This window comes from Dermacentor albipictus, chromosome 1 (genome assembly GCF_038994185.2).
Source record: "Dermacentor albipictus isolate Rhodes 1998 colony chromosome 1, USDA_Dalb.pri_finalv2, whole genome shotgun sequence".
Lineage (NCBI taxonomy): Eukaryota > Metazoa > Arthropoda > Arachnida > Ixodida > Ixodidae > Dermacentor > Dermacentor albipictus.
The window spans coordinates 209,478,644-209,501,807 of NC_091821.1; the positions used below are offsets into that span (position 1 = coordinate 209,478,644).

General features: G+C 41.5%; 1 protein-coding gene across 3 annotated transcripts in view; it reads left to right on the plus strand.

Moving 5' to 3' along the window:
• LOC135906642 (mdm2-binding protein-like) overlaps positions 1–23,164 on the plus strand; it is a 45,223-nt gene that overhangs the window by 3,971 nt on the left and 18,088 nt on the right. For 2 of the 3 annotated variants that reach the window (XM_065438141.2, XM_065438139.2), the window contains exons 6-14: positions 2,651–2,828; positions 7,962–8,075; positions 10,793–10,887; positions 15,866–15,932; positions 17,937–18,051; positions 18,136–18,420; positions 18,518–18,652; positions 18,731–18,853; positions 18,920–19,008. In XM_065438141.2, coding sequence (XP_065294213.1) covers positions 2,651–2,828; positions 7,962–8,075; positions 10,793–10,887; positions 15,866–15,932; positions 17,937–18,051; positions 18,136–18,420; positions 18,518–18,652; positions 18,731–18,853; positions 18,920–19,008 — 1,201 coding nt within the window. The remainder of the gene's footprint in view (positions 1–2,650; positions 2,829–7,961; positions 8,076–10,792; positions 10,888–15,865; positions 15,933–17,936; positions 18,052–18,135; positions 18,421–18,517; positions 18,653–18,730; positions 18,854–18,919; positions 19,009–23,164) is intronic. The other variant, XM_065438140.2, reaches the window with a different exon arrangement.

Consider the following 23,164-nt stretch of genomic DNA (forward strand, 5'->3'; position numbering starts at 1 on the left):
ATGCAGGAGATGGAAATTCAAGACGATGAGCAGAACGAGAACAAGGTGAAAGCAGAAGCCAACGTTTCGACAAGTGGACTTGTCTTCTTCAAGGCGACCTATGCTTTCCTCGCCACAGTATCTATAGGTGGGGTTCTTCTACAGGGGAGAGGGTGTAAGGCGGGTGGGTGCTGCAACAAGGGAAGGTGTGTATGAGCGTGTTGAATTGAGAATAAAGGAATGCTGTGCACAAGGCCAGGCTCCCCCCCCCGTCTGTCAACCACGTGTCAACGCACGCGTGTTAGCTGGCGTGTTAACGGCGTCTGACACGGCGGCTGAAGAAAAGGAAAAAAAAAAGGAAAGAAAGAAAAAAAAAGGAGGAAAGGAAAGGAAAAAAAAAGCATGTTGTCGCCTCAGGTGTTAAACCTGCAGGCACCTTCAAAGTGACATTAAAATTAAAAGCACCGCAAATAGTTATACACATGAAGTCAAATCTAGCTTCACTTGTACAAGTTCGGATGTGATTTATATGCTTGAAAGTTCCTTCTGTAAGAAACAATATATTGGTGAAACAGAACAATCAATGAACGTCAGATTAAACGGACATCGCGCGGACACAGTTAGAAAGCTTTCCAAAGCCGTCGCCGAGCATTTCAATCAACCAGGTCATAACTTTGATGTACCTAAACGCTACATCTTACAGTCAAAGTTTCGTTCTGAACAAGAAAGAAAATACAGAGAATCATACCTTATCCATAAGTTAAAGGCATTGCAACCAATAGACATAAACGTTTCAAAGGGAGCTTTAGAATCTATTTGCTATGCTAAATTTCAAGCTATAGGCAACAACACTTAGTTTGGCTTCTCGGCATATCCTTTTTTTTTCCTTTCCTTTCCTCTTTTTTTTTCAGCCGGCGTGTCAGACACCGTTGACACGCCGGCTAACATGCGTGCCTTGACACTTGGTTGACAGATGGGGGGGAAGGTGGCCCTGGCCTTGTGCACAGCATTCCTTTATTCTCAATTCGACACGCTAACACAGTTTCCCTTGTTCCTGCACCCACCCGCCTTACACCCTCTCCCCTTTAGAAGAACTCCACCTATATATGCTGTGGCGAGAAAAGCATATGTATTTTGAAGAAGACAAGTCTACCTGTCGAAACGTTAACTCCTGCTTTCACGTTGTTCTTGTTTTGCTCATCGTCCTAAATTACTTGATGTGGTCTACATGCAAAAGCTACTCCTAGGTTTTGTGTGAATAAATTTGCCCGTCTGACTTGGGTATAAGTCTGACCACTTGAGGATCATCAACCTGCTACTGCAATATCAGTGCATTGGTTAAAAAAAAAATACATTCAATTCTGGGGTTTTGCGTGCCAAAGCCGAAGTCTCATTATGAGGCACGCCGTAGTGGGGGGGGGGGGGGGTGCACGTTGAATTTTTACCACCTGCGATTCTTTAACGTGCACCCAATGCACGGTACATGAGTGCTTTTGCATTCCGGGCCCATTAAAATGTGGCCACTGTGGCCGGGAATTGAATGTGCGACCTCGTGCTTGGCAGTGCAACACCATAGCCACTAAGCCGCGATGGCAGGTAGGCACTTATCATTTTGTATTTTGCCCCCACTGTAATTTGATCACTGTGGCCAGAAATCGCACCCGTGGCTTGTTCAGCAGCAGAATGCCATTGCCACAGAGCCACCACAATGGTACATTGAGCACCACAATACGGACACTACAGCTGCACATGCTGTGTGTTTGTGTGTGTGCATGCTGTCTTGGCCACAGGCAGTCCGCCTGCTGCAGCCAGTAAGGAAGAGATAAACGACGATAGCAAATGCCTGTGTACTTCGACCCCTACCACCCAAAACTTTTCTCTGGTTACAGCATCCTTGAACCTTGAGTCTAGTGCATTGCCCCAGAGGACAGTTGAAGCAGCGGAAGGCTAGAAAAGAGGAAGCGACATTTGTCAAATTGATTCTGTTAGGGCAAGTACTTATGGCTGGTGCCTTAAGAAGGCTGTGCCATGTGTTAGAGGTCATGTGTTCTGCTGTGTAATGGCACAGTCAAAGGGTAAAGGGACCTGCATCACCAAACATTCACTTTTGAAAGGTGGCTGCATGATGTCTCTTGAGGTGGCGCTTATGGTCACTGAAGGAAATCGGTTCGTGTGCGTCTTTGGGGACGGGGTCGGTGTTTAGTTTGTAAGTCAATGCTTATTGCACCTACCTTGCCATCAATACAAATGCTTCATTCTTTGGATGAAACTGGGAACGTTCTTAAGCAGTGATTACTTGTAATTGTGAATTCAAATCTGAAATCTTGAAATGTAGCGAGTAGATTTCCCATCAAACATTTGGTCTCACAGCACTTTCCTGCAAGGCATGTGTGTTTAGCCACTACAGCCTCTTGAAGGCAGTTTGGGTGTTCTCTTTCATATTACTTCAGGGGTACCATTTCCGCTGTGTGTCATACAATATGTGTGCAGTCTGTCTTGGGTGTGGCTCATAGAGTGGCATTTCTTGCTTATATTTCGTGCATCTTTTTTTATTGTGCTGCTTAGGTCACTTTGATGTAGATTTAGAAGTACTATAAGTAAGAGCTTGTGGCATCCAATAGTAGCCTGTGCTAACTTCTATTTCTTTTGGTCCCTGTCAAAATTATTGCAGAACCAACGTCTTGCTCTATGGTTCTCTGCTCAGAGCGCACATGTGGCATCATGCCACTTTTAGGCCTCTGGGAGTTGGCTCTAATAGTTCACAGCTCAACACTTGGTTGGATCACCTTGGAGTTGCTGGCATTGCCCTTGACGCTGCTTGGATTCCCATGTGGAAAGGAGCAGTCGCTGTGAGTCCAGTAATTGTGTCTGAAAGCATTCTGTTTGTACTATAGAAGTACAATGCCATTTCTTCAACATTTCAATTACTTACCGTATAAACCGGAATATAGGTTGGCCCGGAACATGGGTCGACCCCTTACCTTGACTTGGCTTGACAATCTGCTATAGATTGCTCTATAGGAAGAGGGGTGACTTTAGCTAATATTTTTAAAGAAAAAATATCCACCTATATTCCGGTGTATATAGTAGTCTGACAGAAATAGAAAGGAACAAGTTTCCTATAACTTATTCAACTACAACTTTAGAAGGCTTGCACTGATGTTGTTGTGGTCACCATGCTGGAAAACCACTAGCATGATGAAAAGCTGCGCCAAAAATAGTTTCGAAGTACTCTGGCTACACATTAACCCATCAGTGTGCAGTGTACTTTCTAAAGTAGAGGAGCACCTTCATGTTTAAATAAATGAAGAAAAAACATGCTGTTTAACTCAGTTGCCTATTTTGTTAGGAAGGGCCTTGCCAAGATAACTGCATTGTTACCATACTGGTGTATAGGCCGCACTTTTTTTTTTCTAGAATCTTGGCTAGGTGTGGCCCTTACATGAATCAGGCCGATGATGGCCCGCGAAAGGTTCATACTGTTTCCACAACTGTAGCAGTTGGTAAGAGAGAGACGCAAATGGCATAACACTGCAGTAAACGACCTCAGATACTGGACCATTGTCCTTGACCAGTGCTGACCCAAACAGGGCTTCCTTCTCTAGCGGTGAAATGCCATTGATCTGACTGGAAACACTGCCAACACAGCCGAGATGATGCACCACACAAAGAAATAATTATGCAGTGGTGCCGGCTTGAGTGGCGTTGACAAAAAATCGGCTAGCATCATCCAGCGGCAGTGGAACTAACTTCACTTTCTGGCAGGTCGTTTTAAATTTTTTTTCCGAAATTTAGCCCTCCAAAGTGGGAGTGCGGCCCTTACATGAGGGTGCCCCTTACACAAGTATGTACAGTATGTGTGTGCTGTATAAGACCTTTAATCTGTTCTTCACCAAACTTGGAGAAGTCGTGAATACAGGAGGCACTGTTGCACCTACAGATGAATGATTTTTTATGTTTAATGTATGCTTCTGGAAGATGAACTTTATGCACAAGTTTTAGAAAAGGATGCTGTAAATGATCAAGATATGACATTCTTATATACTGTGCATTTTTGTAGCATTGTGAAAAAAATTAATGCAGGTGTACTTTATAGTACGCTGGGCTTTTGTGTATGCTAGAAGAGTTTCGTTGTTCCTGAAATGCATATGATGGTATTTTCCCTCTATTCTGGCAAAAATTTTACCTCTGTTTTTTTACAGTGTAAGCTGTTATGGGCTCATTCCAATGGCGGTTTCACTCTGCAGCCGGTGTACGTAGCAGCTATCACTGGGAATGTGAAAATGAATACCCATTTCCTGCTGGGATCAAACCCAAGGCCGCTGCGTGGGAGTCAGCTACTCTGCCACTAAGCTACGCCAGTGCTTGCTAGCATGCAGCAGAAAAATGCCCTGTAAATGAATTGTAGCACGCGAGGAGACTTGTGATGTGACATGCGCGATACGTGCACATTTTGGGTTGTAGTTGCATATATGACACTAGGTAGAATGCCATGTAGCAGATACACAGGTAGCGGTACAAGGCAGTTAAAAGAAGGTTTGAGGATGAAAAATAACTTTAAGGAGATGTATACAAGAATGCTAGAAAAGATATATATTGTGTACCTGATCAAATCAAGCTGGCTAGGTGACTATGTCGCCGCCACGTTTCAAAGGGGATCCCAATAAATCATCATCATCATCATTAGCCGTATCATGCCACTTGCAATGTAAAATTTGCGCCGCATAACGTCTATATGTGCGCCTTTTCGCATTGCAGTTGCATACTATTACAGCAGGTGGCATACCATGTAGCAGTTGCGTAGGTAGTGATACATGGTAGATAGAGAAGTCTTCAGGAAGAAAAAGATGATTATGGAGATTTATAAATATTGATGTAATGAAAAACATGTATGACATAATTGATTAATTCAAGCAGGCTAGGTGACTGTTTTCCACTGTTCCGTTTCAAAGGGAATGCCGTTAAATCTTCCTCATCATTACCATAGTATTGTGCCATCTGACATGCGCGCCGCGTAGCGTCGATACATACAAACTTTGTATTGCAGATCTGGTATATTCCACAAGGTGTCTCGGCATGTAGCATTTGCATGCTGCATGTAGCTGACCCTGGATGTAGCAGGCTAGGTGACTCTTTGTCGCCACCCTGTTTCGAAGGGGACGCCAATAAACCTCATTATCATCATCAACCACAGCAATGTACCATGCCACGGGTCTAGGGATGTGACATGTGCACCACATAGTTTGGATACCTGTGTTTACTCTTTGGTGCACATTGTGGTGCCTCCTCGCAAGGTACAAACCGCTGCTGAAGAAGCGAATCATAGAGCTACACTTGAGGCTGCAATTAGGCAACATCTGGCTCAGCAGACCCCTGTGCAGAGAGCAGGACAAGTCGGAGGTCGCCGTCGATGACTTGTGGACAGTTAGATCGTTCATGTGAAAATGACGCGAAGAGACTTAGTCACAAAGACTCCCTAGTGTGTAGTGCCGGAAGGAGCTCCTATGGAGCCAGTCCTCCAGATTACGCTGTGGCTGTATTGCATGTGCCGTGCAGGCCTGTGACTTTTGTTTTGCTGGCTAGAAAAACTTTCGATTTGGTTGCAGGTATAAATAGGGAATAAGCATCACATCAAAATGGTCGTTATTCCCGCCATTCCATTTTTCTTTTTAAAAAAAGAAGGCATTCTCTTGTATCCATAGTCAACAAAATAGCAAACAATGGCTATTTGTTGTCAGCAAGTAGCCATCAATATATAAAAAAGAATTGAGATATACAGTGAACTCTCATTAAGATGAACTCGGTTAAGCTGAATTCTTACATATAACAAACAACATGGGAATGTTTGTTTGGTTTTCCATAGACTTGATGGGGGGGCAAAAAAAAATCCGCTTAAGACCAACCGCTTCAGACATGCTCTTCGGCTAAGACGAACATTTGGAGTGACTGCCTCCGCTACTAATCCTGGAAGCTAGGGTGCCTCAATGCGCCGCGCCCGGAGGCACGCACCTCACTTCAACGCAAACCTAGCAGCGGGAACCCGGTGCACGCAAAGCTACGAGCCATCGGCCCACCTAGACTACCCCCAAAGCAGATTGTGTTCAAGATAAAGCCTGCGTGACTGTGTGCGGCCGAAGTGCAACCCCACCCCCCCTCCCCTCCTCAGTTCCATGCATTCGACGGAAGAAAGTGTGCTTCTGCTCCTCCCTTTCCTCCTTTGTGCAAGCGAGATTGAGCCGCCATCGTCAGCTCACCGTCGCAGGCTTTCACTCCCACACACAGCATGCGGTGCAAGAGGACGATGTTATCATGAGACGAATCTGGTAGGTCCATATTGCAAATGAAACCTGTGGCAACTGCCAGAGGAGGTCATCCCAGCTCGCCTCCACCTACTTTTTTCCACTGCGATGTCTCGCCTAGTTTCTCCTTCCCCGCTTCGCTCAATATCACCTAGACTTTCCTTTAGGTTGCGTTGCTTTGCTGCATACTCAGGGCACTCGTTCATACTTTCGCTAGCCTGGAGCCTGCACCAATGACCTGTGAGGTGGCAGATGCCTGCTTTAACTCTCTAGTGAACTTTTTACAGCAGCACGAAGGCACAGAAGGATTCTTAAGGTCATTAGGTGAGATGGCATTGTTTGTGGCTGCTCGCCGATTTGCACAGAAGCGCCAAACATCCATTAAGGTCTGGATGAAACCAAGCAAGAGTACCACTTGAAAACAGTTTTCTATTAGGTTCAGCTAAATAAATTCTTTTTATGTCAATTTTTCCCTGTTTTAAGTCTACTTCATTTACCATTTTGAAGTACGATATTTAGATGCACCTGGTCATGTTGCCAATTATTCTTTTGATAAGATAAACTTCTGATAAGACCAACAAATTTTCACGGATCCTTCGAGTTCGTCTTAAAGGGAGTCTGCTGTACTTTATGAAGCTTTTTAATAAAAAAAAGAGTTCATTTATCGTGATTTTAGTCCATATTGTCTAGTCAGTGGGAAAATATAGAAACGACAGTCTGTATATTCAAGATCACCTATGTAATAAAAGGATAACCCCCCATCGGAGCCAGTGGCGGTCTCCATCTCATTATAGGCCAGACAAGTCTAACTATAATGCGTTTATTTGGATATCGCCAAGCAAAGCATGCAACAAGATTGTAATGCAAGAAATCGACTGCCATTGCGAAGAGATCACCGGTCATGCGTAATCTTTCTACCTCCATTGAACCAAATGCTCAGTGTTTTAGAATTTTATGCCTGCATCCTTTATAAAAGATTGTATCTTCATCTGTGATTAATAAATGTTAAGCGCTGCATGCTTCTCTGAAAGCACCACTCAGCCTCTACCCCATTACCTGCGTCAGTCATATGTCACTTGCACAATAAAATTACCAGCCTAAAGCAGGCTAATTAGCAGTAAGCTGCTAATTTTGCCATGAGAAACCTGATTGTACCTACGTAGAGTGAGGCTCTTCATTGTAAGCACCAACTTTTAAGACATTCCAGAATATAAAATACATTCAAAGATCCGCATCAGGTTTTTCTACCATAAAGGCTCAGCATACTTTTAAAGTACACCATTGTATCTTTTGAAGGAATAAGGCAATACTCATGAAAACTTTTACAGTGCAGTTGCAAAATGGAAATGTCTGTGGTTGCCAAAATCAATCAAATTTGGTGGGCAGATTGTTCTTGGGCCTAATGAGTTAATCTGATCCGCTTACCTCTAACACTTCAATGGAGGTTTTTGATGTCATGTGCAAGCCATCTTTGCCCTAAATTGCAGCATCATAAATTGCTGCATTAGTATAGCTGGCTGTCTTTGACAGCACGTGGAAAGGCATAAACACAAACATGTTGGTTGCACCCTTCTTTCCTGTTTTCAAGATTGATATAAATTAAAATTAACTTCAGCCTTTTATGTTTTCTTTCTTTCTTTTTTATGTGTGGTTTGTTTTGTGTTTCTTATTTGTGTGGAACAGGTTGGAAATAGTGCGCCATCATGCCACTTTGAACTTCAGTGCTCTGTTCCTGTTTTTGAATTGACAGCCTTGAACAAGATTTCTGCAGCTTCTGAGGAGAAATTTTTAAGTGAGGTAAGCTTGCTATCTTTAGTGCTTTATGGGCAGCTGCATGAATCTGCAGTCTTTATAGATACTTGCGATAATTACAGATTGAAGGAAAGTCAACTGGTATCCATACGTCGGAACATTAACATCAGGTTTAAAAGAAACTGTAATGCAGAGCCCTGGAAAGTGGGGCAATTGAAGGCCAACTAAAACAAAATTCTATACTGCATCAAAATTGTAATTTCAGGCACTGTAGTTACAGAGCTGCCCCTGTGCAAAATTTCAGTGTGGGATACAAATGGATACAAAAAGCTTGAAAAAGTAGTTTTTCATACAAAAAAAAAAATTCCACCATCATCATTAGCTAGAAATGACATAATATAGAGTGTAGAGAACCAATGTGGCACCTGGGCATTGCGTCCAAGATCTTTAGCATGCTGCAGATGTCACCCAATCGCAGAGGCAATGTGCCATATCTGTCATATCCGCAAAACTCCAATGGCCCGTGTCATCTACTAAAGTGCTAAGGGCTGTTAAAAAAATATTAGACAATTACTAGCCCTGCAGCCTTCGCAAAATGGCTTGGATAGTATTTATCTACTGCTAATTTATGACCAATTTAATCAACGTGAATATTGCAGTTGTCCTTTAACCCTTCGAGGGTTGCATCTTTTTTCAAGAAAAGCGTCACCCCCAAGGTCACATTTCTTTATTCAAGTTATAAATTTGTCGGAGTGACTTATTTCAAGAAAACACATACAAATAATTTCTTATGTGACATTAAACGATTCTAGAGTCAATGACATGTTTGGCAATTCTTTTTGGGTCAACCTTTATGTATGAGTTTGTGCTGTCCATGTTGACCTGCCATGGTTGCTTAGTGGCTTTGGTTTTGTGCTGCTAAGCACGAGGTTGCGGAATCGAATCCCGGTCATGGCGACTGGGGGTGAAATCCAAAGCACCCGTGTACTTAGATTTAGTTGCATGTTAAAGAACCCCAGATGGTCAAAATTAATCCGGAGTCCCCCACTACGGTGTGCCTCATAATCAGATCACAGTTTTGGCACTTGGAACCCCATAATTTGCTGTCCGCATTGATACCGGTCGAATTGAGAACCAACTAGAGACAGTGCTCGTGCCGAACAAGACTTTCTCAACTTTGACTGCCTTCAGTTTCAGCCAGCTTCAGCATTCTTGTTGTTAGCATATAATTCTTTTAAAGACAGAATAACTGGTGACAGTAGAGACATACAGGGTGTCCCACGTAACTTGAGCCAAGACTTTAAAAATGAAAGTGCATTGGAAGCAAATTGAACTGAAGACATACTATTCATAATAGCCTATAGTAACTCAAACAATTTTCTTGTTTTCTGCATAACTCTCTAATTAATTAAGCATAATTACCCAACTTTTTAATTATTGGCTGAAGACCCCAAGTATGATATGCAAAGTTGTAGAACACTTTCAGAAACCACATATTGAGTTGTTTCCTGTATGATATGTCTCACGTTGCAAAGTCGGTTTGCAAAGAAAGCCTGCGAAATATGAGAAAAGCCATGTGATAGAGCGTTTGCGCTGTGGTACCGTGCTGCTTTCAAGCGTGCTTTCGGTGAACAAGGTCTGCAGTGTACATTTGCGCCATCATCCGACGGGAGCTGCTGACCCAGCTGCATATAACCATCGTAACACCCTGCTGCTTCCCCATCGCCCATCACGATACAGCCGACCTGGTTCACAGAACGCACGCTTTAGAGCAGCACAATACCACTGCGCAAGCACTCTGTCACGTGTCTTTTTTCATATTTAGGGGGCTTTCTTTGTAAGCCGGAAAAAAGGACTACTTGAGACGTATCATACCGAAAACAACTCAATCAGTGGTTTCTGAAGGTGCTCTACAAACCTGCATATCATACTTAGGGTCTTCAGCAAATAATTAAAAAGTTGGGTAATTAAACTTAATTAGTGAGCACGGGGAAAACAAAAAAATTGCCTGCGTTGCTATAGGCCAGTGCGAATAGTATGCATTTGGTTCAGTTCACTTTCATTTTTAATATCTTGGCTCAAGTTACGTCGGGCACCCTGTATAACATACCTTGTCATGATCTGTAGTAATATTCAGAGCTGAAAAAGGTAAAATTTTTTATGCAGCATTTTGGCTCCTACATGGGAGCCTTCATCAGACGATTAGGCTGGAGCCTTGAAGGTTTTCAAGTAGAAGCCAAAATGGCTTAAATAATTTTGCTTTAGTCGGTACTGTGTTTATGAGCTACCTGAGAGCAGATTTGAAGACGTTCTTGCAAAATGCATAAGGAGCAGTTACTGAGTGCATTAAGGCAAGCATTCCATTTAGTGTTGTCATTCTCTGTCTCATACATTTAGCAAGGCTAGCCTCCTATAGAAACATGGATTGTCTGCAACAAATTCCACTTATAAATACCAGCCTATGCTACAGAAAAAAAAAAATTATATATATATATATATATATAATTTGTGTGGCATGTCTTGGACTATTAAATGTTTAGTGTCTAATTTTAGTAAACTAGACCTTGAACCTCAACTATAGCAATGTCTAGTGTGTATTTATCACAGTACCATGCTTGTCTGGATGAGAGTGGAGATGGAGGAAAGGAAGATTGGCATAGTCATATGTTTATAAGTATAAATCACTGAGAACGTTGGCATAAGATTATTTTCAATACACGTAGAACTGTATATGGTGCACTATTCTTTCTCTGCTATTTCAGGAAAATGTGCTCTGGAGTTCATATCTAGAGATCTTGGAGGAATTTGCTTTTAGCAGCCTTCCGATGCACTTGGTCATTCCTCTTCCTTTTCGACTGTATCCTTTGCCACTGCCAATCCATTTCAGCATTGTTTACTTTTAATTGAACATAGTATGGATGTGATAAACGCAGCTTAGTGCCGTTGGAACTGGTCAAGTAGTGTTTAGCTTTTGATTGCACAGAACATGACTGCTCTTAACTCAGATGAGTATGCGTGCTGAAATCCTTGCTCCTGCTTTCTGCTGCTTTAAGACCTGGCACAGAAAGTGTTGTCATAGCACTTGTAGCACTTCACTATAATTGCAGCAATTTCTTCTAAGAAGAGTGTGTTGCTGCTTGTAAAGAGGCAGTATATAATTTTTGTTGTGTCAATCACTGCAAGTTTATTGTAGACAAGTTTGATAATATGGGTGCAATTATGCCTACTACAAATTGATAGAATATGGACGTTCTTATTGCTAATAATGGGCTTCCGTCTGTAATGTTTACTTATAAAAATAGTTGGCAGATCGTTTTTGCTGTTTATAAATTTTTCAAGGATCGGTGTACTATCAAAGCTTATGTCAACGAAACAGTTTATAAGAAACTAATAAATATAACAAAGTACAGTCAAACGCCTTTTTTAAATGAACTGCTTGGGACCTCCAAATTCCTTTGTCTCACAGGTCACTTTGTTCTAAAAATCGCACATTATACCACTCACAACAGAGTAGGCTGAGCATCTTCAGCAAGAGTAAACGTTTTATTTAACGTGAATTCAAGAGAGCCCTATTGAAAGAAGTCATTTTTTTTCAACGTGATGTCGGGCAGAATGTGTGACTGCAGCCATCCTTATTGCACCGAGGTTCACAGCATGCTCCGTGATGCAGCATTGACGCAAGGTAAAGCGCTGCATGTCAAATCCTGCTATTGCCTCCTTTGCCGTCAAAATTATTGGTTCGTTCACTGGCTCTGGTTCATTCACCGGTCGGGGACACATAAATTCCTTCTTTGTACAGTATAGTACCATTTATTCGACTCCGGTTAATTCAATTTTTCGGTTAATTCGATCCCGACCGAAGGTCCCAGACTGCGCCAATACATTTCTGTGGGCCCAAACCCATTATTTCGATCTCAAAATTGGTCTTCGCCAAATAATTCTAGCTTGACAACAGCAACAGGTTCTCACAGCAGACACTGCCATCTTCTCTAGTTTTCGTTCACTGCAGAATTCGATTGCTGTGGCCTCTGAAAAACATGCACAGATGCCACCACTCTCGCAGTCTGTATTTCATGCAAGAGCTTGCGCAAATCATCAAGCTCGAGTGTTGCACAGTTTAGCATGTCCGCTTCCTAATTGCGTGTGTCCACGATGGCAGGATAACCCGTGGCTGTAATGGTAGGCGAATTTTTGTTTTTCTTGACCATGGGGAGAATGATGGGGTGGCCTGACATTGAGAACATAGCAGTGGCAGCATGATGACAGTGACGGCATAACTTAAAGACTGGACACAGTGAACTGAATTTTGAGCCTTTAACAGGAATACTGGCATGGCATTTTTACTTTTAATTTATTGTGTCAAATGAAGCTCGTCAGCCTTGAAATCATAGAAAAAATACTGGCAAGCCTCAAAGTGCACTTCCTTCCCAAAAAATAAATGCAAAGATGGGGCTGCATTTAATATGTGGAGTAAGATTTTGAGCAAGTTTTTACCACGGTCATTGTTAAGCTTATTTTATGCTGCATTAACGATACGCCCAAAATAAAGCGTGTCATCCAGTTGTTGCCCACCTTAAAGATTGTAGCCAGGATTCCTTCTTCTTTGCAAGTCAGGGAGCCTTATTCTGTATTATTTAAATTGGTATAACACAGTAGTTGCTTCGAAAGCTTTTGACGTGTTCAAGCACTGCATCTTTGACCTGCGGATAGCGGCTGGTCTTCGGTCTGTGAAAAGCCTGGTATGTCTTGCTGGTAGCCTTTAGTTTTTCGTAGTGACTTCATCAATGCCAAAGTGCCTTTACTCAACAGCTTTAAGCTTGAAGCTAACAGTGTAACTAATGTACCTCCCCATTCTAGCACATGCTGGCAGTCCGATCACTCAACGCATGCGTCAACAAGTCCAGTGGCCCGATTGAACTTGCAAACAAATCATAGAAGTATGCTGGCTTTCTGCAGATGGTGCTAACTATTGCTAGGGACCATCCTGCATCCACAGTTGGCAGTCATCAGTTGGAATCGAAACCAGGCCACTGCTCAAGATGCTGAGTTGCAAAACATCACAATGTTCTGCTTCCACATGACCACTTTCTTCATCATGATGTCATGATATATACACCTCCTAAGAAACAAAACTGAAACCAGTTCGTAGAAAAGCTATTATAGCAGACATCTGAGTGAGCCAGAGTAAGTGCTAAAGTATCCTTAGATGTTATCCTCCCATGTGACCACCTGCTGCATCATGACATCATCACACATACACCTCCTTGGAAACAAAACGAAAACTGGTTCATAGGAAAGCTGCTATAGTAAATTATTTAATGTGCTCCGAGGCTTGCCAGTATCTTTTTCTAGGGTTTTGAGGTCGATAACCTTCGTTTAACACAAAAAAATGAAAAGTCCAAGATGTCAGTACTCCTTTAAGTGTGTGAGCTGGGCTGTGAAACAAGTGAACAGTTGAAGGCCTCTTCAACACGAGGACATTGCTTTAACTGCTGTTGCAGTAAAGCAAAAGCAGTTGTGAACACGATGTTGTCGTGACTTTAAAACTGCTTTTAACAGAAGGTTTATTTCGATGTTGGTCAAGCTTTGTGTGCCATTCAGTGCTTCGAAAGGAAAAGGAATGGGACGGTGCATTGAATAGTAGTTCTACTGCAACCTTCTTATGTGTAACAACTTTCTATGAGTACAACACACATTTCATACTCATCGTAGATTTAGGTGCCCATCTCCAATGCACTAGTCTGAAGAAAAAAAAAAGTATTAGTGCCATTCATTGCTTTTCTGCCTTCAAATGTTACGTCGCTTTAGAGACAGCCTTGCGTTACACCCATATGGATGCAATATTTGATGGCTGAAACTAAGATAAAAAAGCAAGGCTTTTTCAGTTGGCCATTTGACAGATTTGTTACCAACAGATTTATTTTGTCATCTTTCAGTTTAAATTGAAAAGTTTGAACCATAATATTTGCCAAAGAGTAGTACCTTTTCATTTTCATGTGCTGTGTTATAATGTAACTTGTGGTTCTCAACTTGCGAGTCATAAATCTGCACTATTTTTCATTAAAGTTAACAGGCGTACAACTTCGCTTCTACAGACACAACAAATATTTCCTAATTATCTGTATGTTTTTTTTTTGTGAACATTTATTCAATGAAACATGAATTATGTACAAAACACTGTTTAGACCGATAGCTGCAAATACCAGTGGCCGGTCCAATACAAAAATTACAAGCAATTCAGATGCAGAGCGTGAAGGGCTGAAGAACAATTGAGATGTACACGACACTATATTATACAACTGTAATAGAATGTGTTTACGAAATACACAAAACGAATCCAAGAGAAAAATATGACACAAAAAGAAAATTCACATAACAAGAATTTCAGACAGTTTCATTACACTTGTGATGCAGTTTAGTGGTCATTTTAAAATTTCTCACTGCTTTAACCTCCATTTAACCTCTTCGTTCCATATTTCGACACCGCTGAACTCGATCAGGCATTCACCATATACATTGTTACATTTGTGCAGGTTAAAATTGCAATTGGATGCTTGCCTTGTACTACGAGAAGGTAAAACGAAGAGGCTTAACAGAAGGGGAGAATTAGTGTTTATGATAGTGTTGATCAAGAGCGTGTGAGAGTGATCAAGAGTGTGATCAAAAGTGTGATCAAGTTTTATAGTTGCACAAGGACCAAAACGATAGTACATGATTATCATGAAAAATGTTGCTCCCGAAACGACCCGAATTAGTAGTTATCGCGGTCAATGCTTGTTGTTGCAGACGAAGTAAAGGCGATAAGTAGGTTTTATATGTTTTCCCCCAAGATTCACAACAGTAAATGATATGTGAATGACAGAAAGCGTAGTAAAAGGAGCATCGTATGTCATGCAGAAAATATCTCTCCTTAAAGTGCGCGTGGCATCCAAAGGCCAATTTTTTGCATACGTTGTTAATTTCTTCTCTCCTATGTAAATGACTATCAAAAATAACTCCTAAGGTATTATTTATATGCGAAACTGGCTGTATTAACTAGCTACTGAGAGTAAGTGTAATTAAATTGTTGGTGGTCTTGTACCTAGAGTGAAAAATGATGTACCTAGTCTTGTCTACATTAAGTGTTAAGCGATTTTTTAAAAAACCAGGTAGACACATTTTTCAGTTGACTCATTATTGTGGTTTGAATTACCGGAAGAGTTTCTCCAGTAACAATAAGACTGGTGTCATCTGCATACATTATTAATTGTGAAGAGGGAAGAGCTTATGGGAGATCATTTATGTGAAGTGAAAACAATATGGTACCCATAACAGAGCCCTGTGGTACACCGCAAGTTATTTCTGTGATATGAAATCATTAATAAGTACCCTTTGCTTTCGGGAGGGTGAATAACTACTAAAGAATTTAAGTGAGCTCTCTTAAAGCCATAGCTTTCTAATTTCTGCAGCAAGATGGGATGATAAACCATGTCGAATGCCTTTTTAATATCCAAGAAAATAATGACAGCTATCTTATTTTGATGCATCGAGGAATTAAGAAGTTAATACAGTTGCGGAAGTATATCTATTTTCTACAAAATCGTTATTCTCCCTGATAAATTTTTTGACCTGTTGTGCAATTAGCTTTTCGAAGAGAGTGTTGAGTACACTCAGTACTGATATTGGCCTGTAACTACCTAGTTGGTTTGGATTTCCATCTTTATGTATGGGCACCACTCTTGCAACTATGAGTATATCTGGGTAACAGCTATTTTCAAGGGAATGATTGAAACAGGTGGCGTAGGTAAGGTCCAATGGTATTAATGTGCGCATTTGTCTTAACCTCATCCTCCTAGTGTGCCTATATCAACTGTTCACAGTATGGCAGCAGAGTTTCTGAAGTGCCAAGCATCTGATCAAGAGGTATGTGTGACATTATTACAAGTGCAGAGTTTTTAATGAACAAAGGGTGAGTAAGATAGCAAAATGCAAATGTTGGTTCTGAACATTGCTGGAAACTTAAAATGAATGGATACACAATACTCATGCTCTCAAGAATTGCAAAAGTGCAAGACCAAAAGGAACAAAGGCAAATACAGATGGCAAGGGAATACGTATCATACACTGATGGAGTAGATTAGTGCGCATTTCTTTTCATGTCATGAGATGGGTGTGTGGTTCACATATAATTTTTTTGCATGTCCTTGTGTAAAAGGAGCCATCAGTTGTTTGGTCCTTGACTGTGAATGAAATTGCAAGTCTGCTGGGTTTACGTTTATGTCTAGACATGCCAAAGTCAAATATTTAAGTGCTGATCATTTTGGTAATACATTAGTCTTGTACAGTTTTTTCTAGTATTTAGCATGGTGGCCTTGTACTCTACTTCTTTACGAGATTACAAGTAGCAGTATTATAATGTAAGCATTGCTGGCATCAGACGATACAAATTGCTTTGCACAGTTGTGCGCTGCCAGTTTTTTTTTTTTTTTTTTTCTGAGAAATGTGGGCACAAGAGGCAGCAGTTCTATTTTTCACTCATTGAGTGATGAAAATGTAAGTAAAGAAGTAGTTTTAGGGATTTCGAGCTGTAGCTTCAACATTTGAGGTTTCGCATTTCACTGTCCCTCCAACTGTAAGCTTATTTCTAGAAGGTATGGGTTACAATTCACTGATGTTTCATGTATAAGTATATGTGATTGTCTCCTATTCTGAGTGACTTCAGAATTGCTCTGTTTCCTTGAAAATCTCTGGTTTGTTTGTGGAAATCTTATAATTGTCAACGTGTCATGACAATACTGGTTACCACACCAGGTAGTTTACGCACAGCTTTTGATCACCTTCTAAATCTTACCACATGGTAAAGGTGGAATCTCTCGCCCCTCTCTCTCTTTACAAACGTGCACATGCATGCACACATGCACGGGTGTTTCTGCAAAGACTTCAAGTAATCTGTAAGAATCATGTGTAGTAGATAGCATAACTATAATCGTTGAACTGTACTGCTCAAACAGGTGGGCATTATTTGCATGAGAAAACGAAATACATAATCAACTGATGAAAAAATTCAGTAATTCAACTTTTAACCTGACGGCACATATTTCACTTTACAAATTATAGCGAAGAAGTTCCTGATGCGGATTCTATTAGAACCAATTCTCAAGATGGCACGACTTTCAAGATATTAATTCTCAAACTTTGCCAAGAAATGCACCGGCGGTCCAGTTATATTTGTGTGTTTATTTAACACTTTATTTATTTAGCCTTTTGCGCAGGCTTATACAGGAAGCGGGTTGTAAAATATTTACATGAGCATGGGAGTAAAAGAAAAAATGTGTCAAAACGGCCATTCAACACAACAATAATGTTTCTTTCTTTCCTTTGAATCAAAAAGGAATAACAAAAAGTTCTAATAACAATTACACTATTAGCCGTATGGCATTATTGTTACGAGGTGTTCAATAAACTACCACTTCTCAGTGCATTGCAGTAAGTACAACACAAATCATAAGTAGCATACAAATACACGTGCGCCATTGCGCAAGCATTCATCCGATGCATTACACTGTGGACTATGTGCTCAAGAACTCTCATGAGCAATCAAAATAAGTCTCCAATTTTGCAAAACTTCATGACAGCAACACAATGCTGGCAAACAAGGGTAGGCAGTGCTGCTTGGTTTCTAAGAGTGCTTTCACTGTCATGCCAAGAATATTTAGAGTGTATAAATCAACACTTTATTTTGGATAGTTCTGTGCATGTCATCTGGGGCAGGGCAAATGTTTGTGAGATGTGACCACATGCTAGGAGATGCTGGTGAAATAGTTAATTTTTGCCTTCAGTATGGTTTTCAGGAAGGATAATCTTGGTCTGGTGTAAAGAGCATGGAGCCTGCTGCTCACGGCATTTCGATATTTTTCCTTTGACTAGAGGTGCCTGACTGTGCGTCTACCGTATTGGGATGATGTTGAACTCAAAACAAAACCCTCCAAGCCCTCTACCTCAGAATGGCGGCATAATCTACTGATGGAAAGGCCTTTGCAGCGTGAGTATGCATTTCCCTATTTTTCTTTCTTCTTGGTTGTTGAGGTTAAATCTTATATTCTTGCCATTCATTCACCATTTACAGCTACTTCGGTGGTTGACCAGTGCCTTCAGGAAGCAAGTGGCTACTTGCATTTTATCCTAGTATCAAATGGCAACACGTCACTTCTTTTCCCTTTGCGGAAAACGCCTTCTTCCACACCAGAAATGTGCCTCTATTCTGGCAGGGAGGGAAGCTCCTTGCCTCCCGTTCCTGAAAGTGCCACGCATGAGCTGCTACAAGACATCCCAGTTATTTGCATGAACAGCATTCATGAGTCCGTGCATCGCAGCAATTCTCTCCGCCTTGCTGCACTCAGGAATTTTATTGGTGAGGCACAATTCAAGTTATTCACTCTTCTATATCTTTCTCTCTGTCTTTTGTTCTATACTGTTGCCAATTTCGGTGCATTCCTCTTTTCCTTCAGCTAGTGGTCAAAGTTCTGGCCTTGAGATTCAAGAACTTGAAAATTCTTTCAATAAAATGAGTGTGGAAGTGTCCGATTGGGTGATTGATGCTTCTGAGAAGCCTTCTGTGAGCCCATCTGACCACATGACATTCGGTTAGACTCTTTCATTTGTCAACACTCATGCTCTATCTACTATCTGTTGCACATATACATTATTTCATGTTTCTATAGCATCTCTTGGTGATCCTGCTGACTGGCCTGAAAGGCTGTTCCTTGTTTCTGAGTCATTAAAAGGCTCAGCATCTGGTGAAAATCGCACCATGTCCAACGCAGGTGGCAGCCCTGGCCACAAAAGTAAGTGGTCATCTTGCAATGTCATTGAAATTAGTTACTATGCTGCTTGTATTCGTTCATTTCTAGTGCTTTCCATATCAGCTGCTGAGATAATTAAACTATTTGATGAGTCTGGGCGTGCCAAACGGAAGCCAGTACACCTTGTTCACGTTATGGTGAGTGTAGCAAATCTTTGCTGTAATTACATTTTGCTTGTGTGTATTTCAGTTTCAATCTGAAAATGGAAGGAGCTCAACTTTCTTCTTTAGTTAACAAGATTTCAGTAATTAAGTTTTTTTCTAATTACTTTACGGCACATATTGCAATTTATGAATTGTGGCCGGTAAGCTTCCAAGGCGTATCTATTTGGAGCAAATTCTGACAATGATACCAGTTTCGAGATATTAATTCCCAAAGTGTGTGATGAAATACATTGGCATTTGAGTTTGGGCTTCAATATGTAATACAGTGTTTTCTTAAAGAGTAAATGGAACAACACTGCATTTTTAGCACAAGTTTGATGGCAAATATCTCGAAACTGGTGTCATCCTCAGAATCTGTTCCAAGTGAATATGCCCTGCGATCTCACCAGCTACAATTAGTAAATTAGAATATGTTCTCATAAATAAATCAGCTAAGACATAATTAGTGAAAAAAATGTTAATTAGTCAATAATTTCTTACAATTTCTCATTCAAGTAATGCCTATCTCTTCGAGTAATGCAGCTCAAGGACTAGAAATGTGCTATCTGCAACAGGTGAGCATTAAAACTTGGGCAAACTTCACAAGAACACCTCGTATATGTAGGGCACTGTGTTCTTAGAGCGGCACCATAAGCTTTTGTATTCATCTCTGTGGCAATGTAGGAAAAACTAAGGGACACAGCTTCTGCACATGTATCAAATGGCCAAATAGTTAAAGATGTCTTGAAACACTTTTTGAACATAATAAGAAATATTGCCTATTTGTAGAACGAGGCTCCTGTGAACATGTGAGCCAGATATTATTGCATTGCATGCAGCAAGGAATTTCCAATCTCGTGCCAGAAAGAGTAAAAAATTGCTTGCTCTCTTCGTTTTAATGTTGTCAGCTGCGTTGTAACCAGGAGCAAGTGGCCCCAAAAGGTAATGACAGATTTTGCGATCATAAAAACATTCTCAGTAATACTATTATTGCTAATTTTGAGTTAAATAAATGTAAATTGTACATGTCTGCGATCTGAAAAAAAAGAAAAACGTAAAAGTATTTCATCTTTGCTCTTCCTGTCTCGATCGATGGTTATCTGCTTAATGTTGCGGTTTCTCCTCCAGTTATGTGAGGTGGCACCCGACATACTGCATGCATGCTCTTTCAAACATTACATGCCTGAGTCAGTGACTTGCCTTTTAGCGAGTCCACTACAACAGTATACTTGTCAATCCAGATTGTCGTCTCCCAGATCACACTTGCACTTGCCTGCATGCGCTAGTTCGCTTCTACGCACCTTGCGGCTGCCACATCTCACGAGTGACGGCGCACACTTACTCTTGCCTAGATGTCTTGGCAGACATCACTTCATATTGAGCTATTGATAGCACTTCAAAATGCGCAATCTGGAACTGCCTACTGTCTGTCGGTCAAGCTGGTGCAGCACAAAGCTGGTGTGCACCACATAGTACGGCCAGACTGGAGCGCGCGCTCCAGCCCTGCCATGCACATGGCAAATGTTGCGCGTAGCTGCATCTGCTGTGTAGTGTAAATACTGTAGCTGCCACGGTATGCTGCAACAAGCTCTCTCGCTGGTGATATGCTCTGACAACCGTTTGCTCTGATTGGTCTCTGTGGGTTACATAGTTCCAGATGCGTGGTGACATGTGGCAGCGCAAGTGCCCATTTTACGTCGAGAGAGTGCTGCGCACGCCTGGATCGGAAGTAGCATCATAAAAAAAGGAAACAAACAATATTGCCCAACTTTTGGTCAGTGCCTTGCCATCTCCTGTGCAGCTTCCAGTGCATTAGCGGAGACAGAAGGAGAGAAAAAGCCATGTGCCAGTGCTCTGGCACCCTCTAACTCTGCTCATAGTCGAAGGATTAGGAAATTTTTTCTGCCAGTAGATTCATGAGGCAATACACTGCTGTAGTGAGGTCATTATGTAATTACTTACAAAGGTGTTTCAGGGCTCCCTTAAGATTTTCATTATCTTGATGAACTCATAAAAATGGATATATTCTATCACCAAAACCTTCTGGTCCAGGCAAAATGTTATAAATTCAAAGCTCTGCGCCAATTATCTGCTCTGTGTCAAAGCATCGAATTGATAGTGAATTCATAGGGAACCAAGTAGAATATGTGTCAACAAGTTCCCGAATAGAAGTGGGTTTGTGTGTACAATCCATTTCTCTATATATTTGTTTGGGTGAGATTTAACTGCTAATAATAGCACATAGTTCTTATGTCTGCCACAACTGCTATGGTAAACAAAATAAAATGATGTTTTACAGCGAAGCTGTAATCCTCTAGTTGGTCGGGGTTTTTCGTGTCCGCGTGCACGGTGCTCACAAAAATGTAGGCCGATTCCGGAGATAGTGCAAAGAAGCAGGAAGCATGCAGTGTGCTGCTTCTCCAAGAGCCATCACATGACATCATCAGGTGATATCTTCACGTGATGGTGCTGTTAATCTCGTATATTCAAATTACAATCCGAAGCTATCATGTCTGCAGCTTGTGCATAAGACATACTTTACAATTTTTCTGACACAATTTACTTTGGGAAATTCAATTAGTGCAATAATGTACTTGCGCTTGGTAGAGGCTCTAGGAGAATGAGGATGTAGGCTGCATTTCCGCACACGTGTGTGTGCGCTTGACATACGTGCGCACACAATGTATCTGTCCTTAATGCGTGGGCATTCTGCCCATTGCATCTGGCACACAGCGTGTGCTGCAACCGTAATTGACATTATGGCAAATACTGTACAAAAACCTTACCTCCACATAGCAGCCGCAGCTACTCAAGCAGAGTTCAAACGGTAGCTGGAAAAGTGCTTTGTCTTTGAGTTTCCGTGTAACAGAAATATGTTTTCTCTTATATTCAAATTACAATCCGACGCTATCATGTCTGCAGCTTGTGTGTAAGTCATACTTGACAAATTCTGTGGCGCAATTTAGTTTGAAAAATTGAATTAGTTCAATAAGGCACTTACGCTTGGCGGAGGGCCTAGAAGAATGAGCATGTATCCTGCATGCCTGCACACACGCGTGTGCTCGTGACATACATTGCTTGTGGTGGTGGTGCTTGTCTAAAGTCGTCTGAAGTCAGTCGGGCTTGTCTTGTCGGCAACAGCTTCGCTGTACCTCCACTATGACAAGGTGGAATGGAGGCGGACTTTTTATATTTGTTTTCTTGAAGATGAAAGAATTTAGGGCTATAACCAGTAGGGAGCATGGGCTATATTCAGTAGTGTTTTCAGATGTTCCCTTTGGTTTGACTGCATTGCCACAGTAAGTTGCGTGCGAATGAAAAGTACTACAGTAGAGGGCACCATGGTGCTGCTGCTGATCGTCTGGTGTTTTTAATGTTAGCCTAAAGGCTGATACATAGTTGTTCAAAATGCTAAAGCATAAAGAAAGTATAGGAAATACAATTGTAGGCCTTGGCAGTTTAATGTTATTTTCTTGACAGAATGAGAACAAAGACAGTAGTAAAATAGTCAGTGAGATCTGTGCATCTTTTGGCCACTATGCTTCCGAGACAGCAAACAGCGGCCAATATCACTTCTTTAACCTAATTCTTTCATGAGAGACGAAGGCTGTACTGTGTTCTCTCTTAAATTTAAAACTTTTTTCTGTTCATCTGCACTTTGCTTTCTGCTGCCTGAATGCCTTAAAGGGCCCCTACCAGGTTTGGGCATTGTAAACACACAAATGTGGCACTTAGATCACACTGTGGCAGTTGTGTCTGCAAAGTATCAAGCAGCAGCATGGCATGTTAAAACAGAAGCCCGCGTACCCTTCCTCTTGATGGGGCCCTGCTTACAGCCAGAGAGTCAGTCACACACACAAATGCCTGTACTTGAAACGCACTCCCTGCAATGTCCTCACTAAATGTCCTCACAATGTCCTCACTAGTGACCTCACTAAATCTTCCAATGCAGAATGCGCAACCGCCACTGAGAGTGCTCCGTGTAGCAACAAGAAAAAGGGCTCTGATGTAAACTTGTAGTACATGTGGGGCCGTCCTTCGGCTCCTGTGAGGGTGAAAGCAGGGAAGAAAAGTCTCTTGTGGACACTAGTCGAGGGTGAAGGAGAAGTGTCTACATCAGAAGTCTAGCTCGCTTCTTGGCAGCACGTCA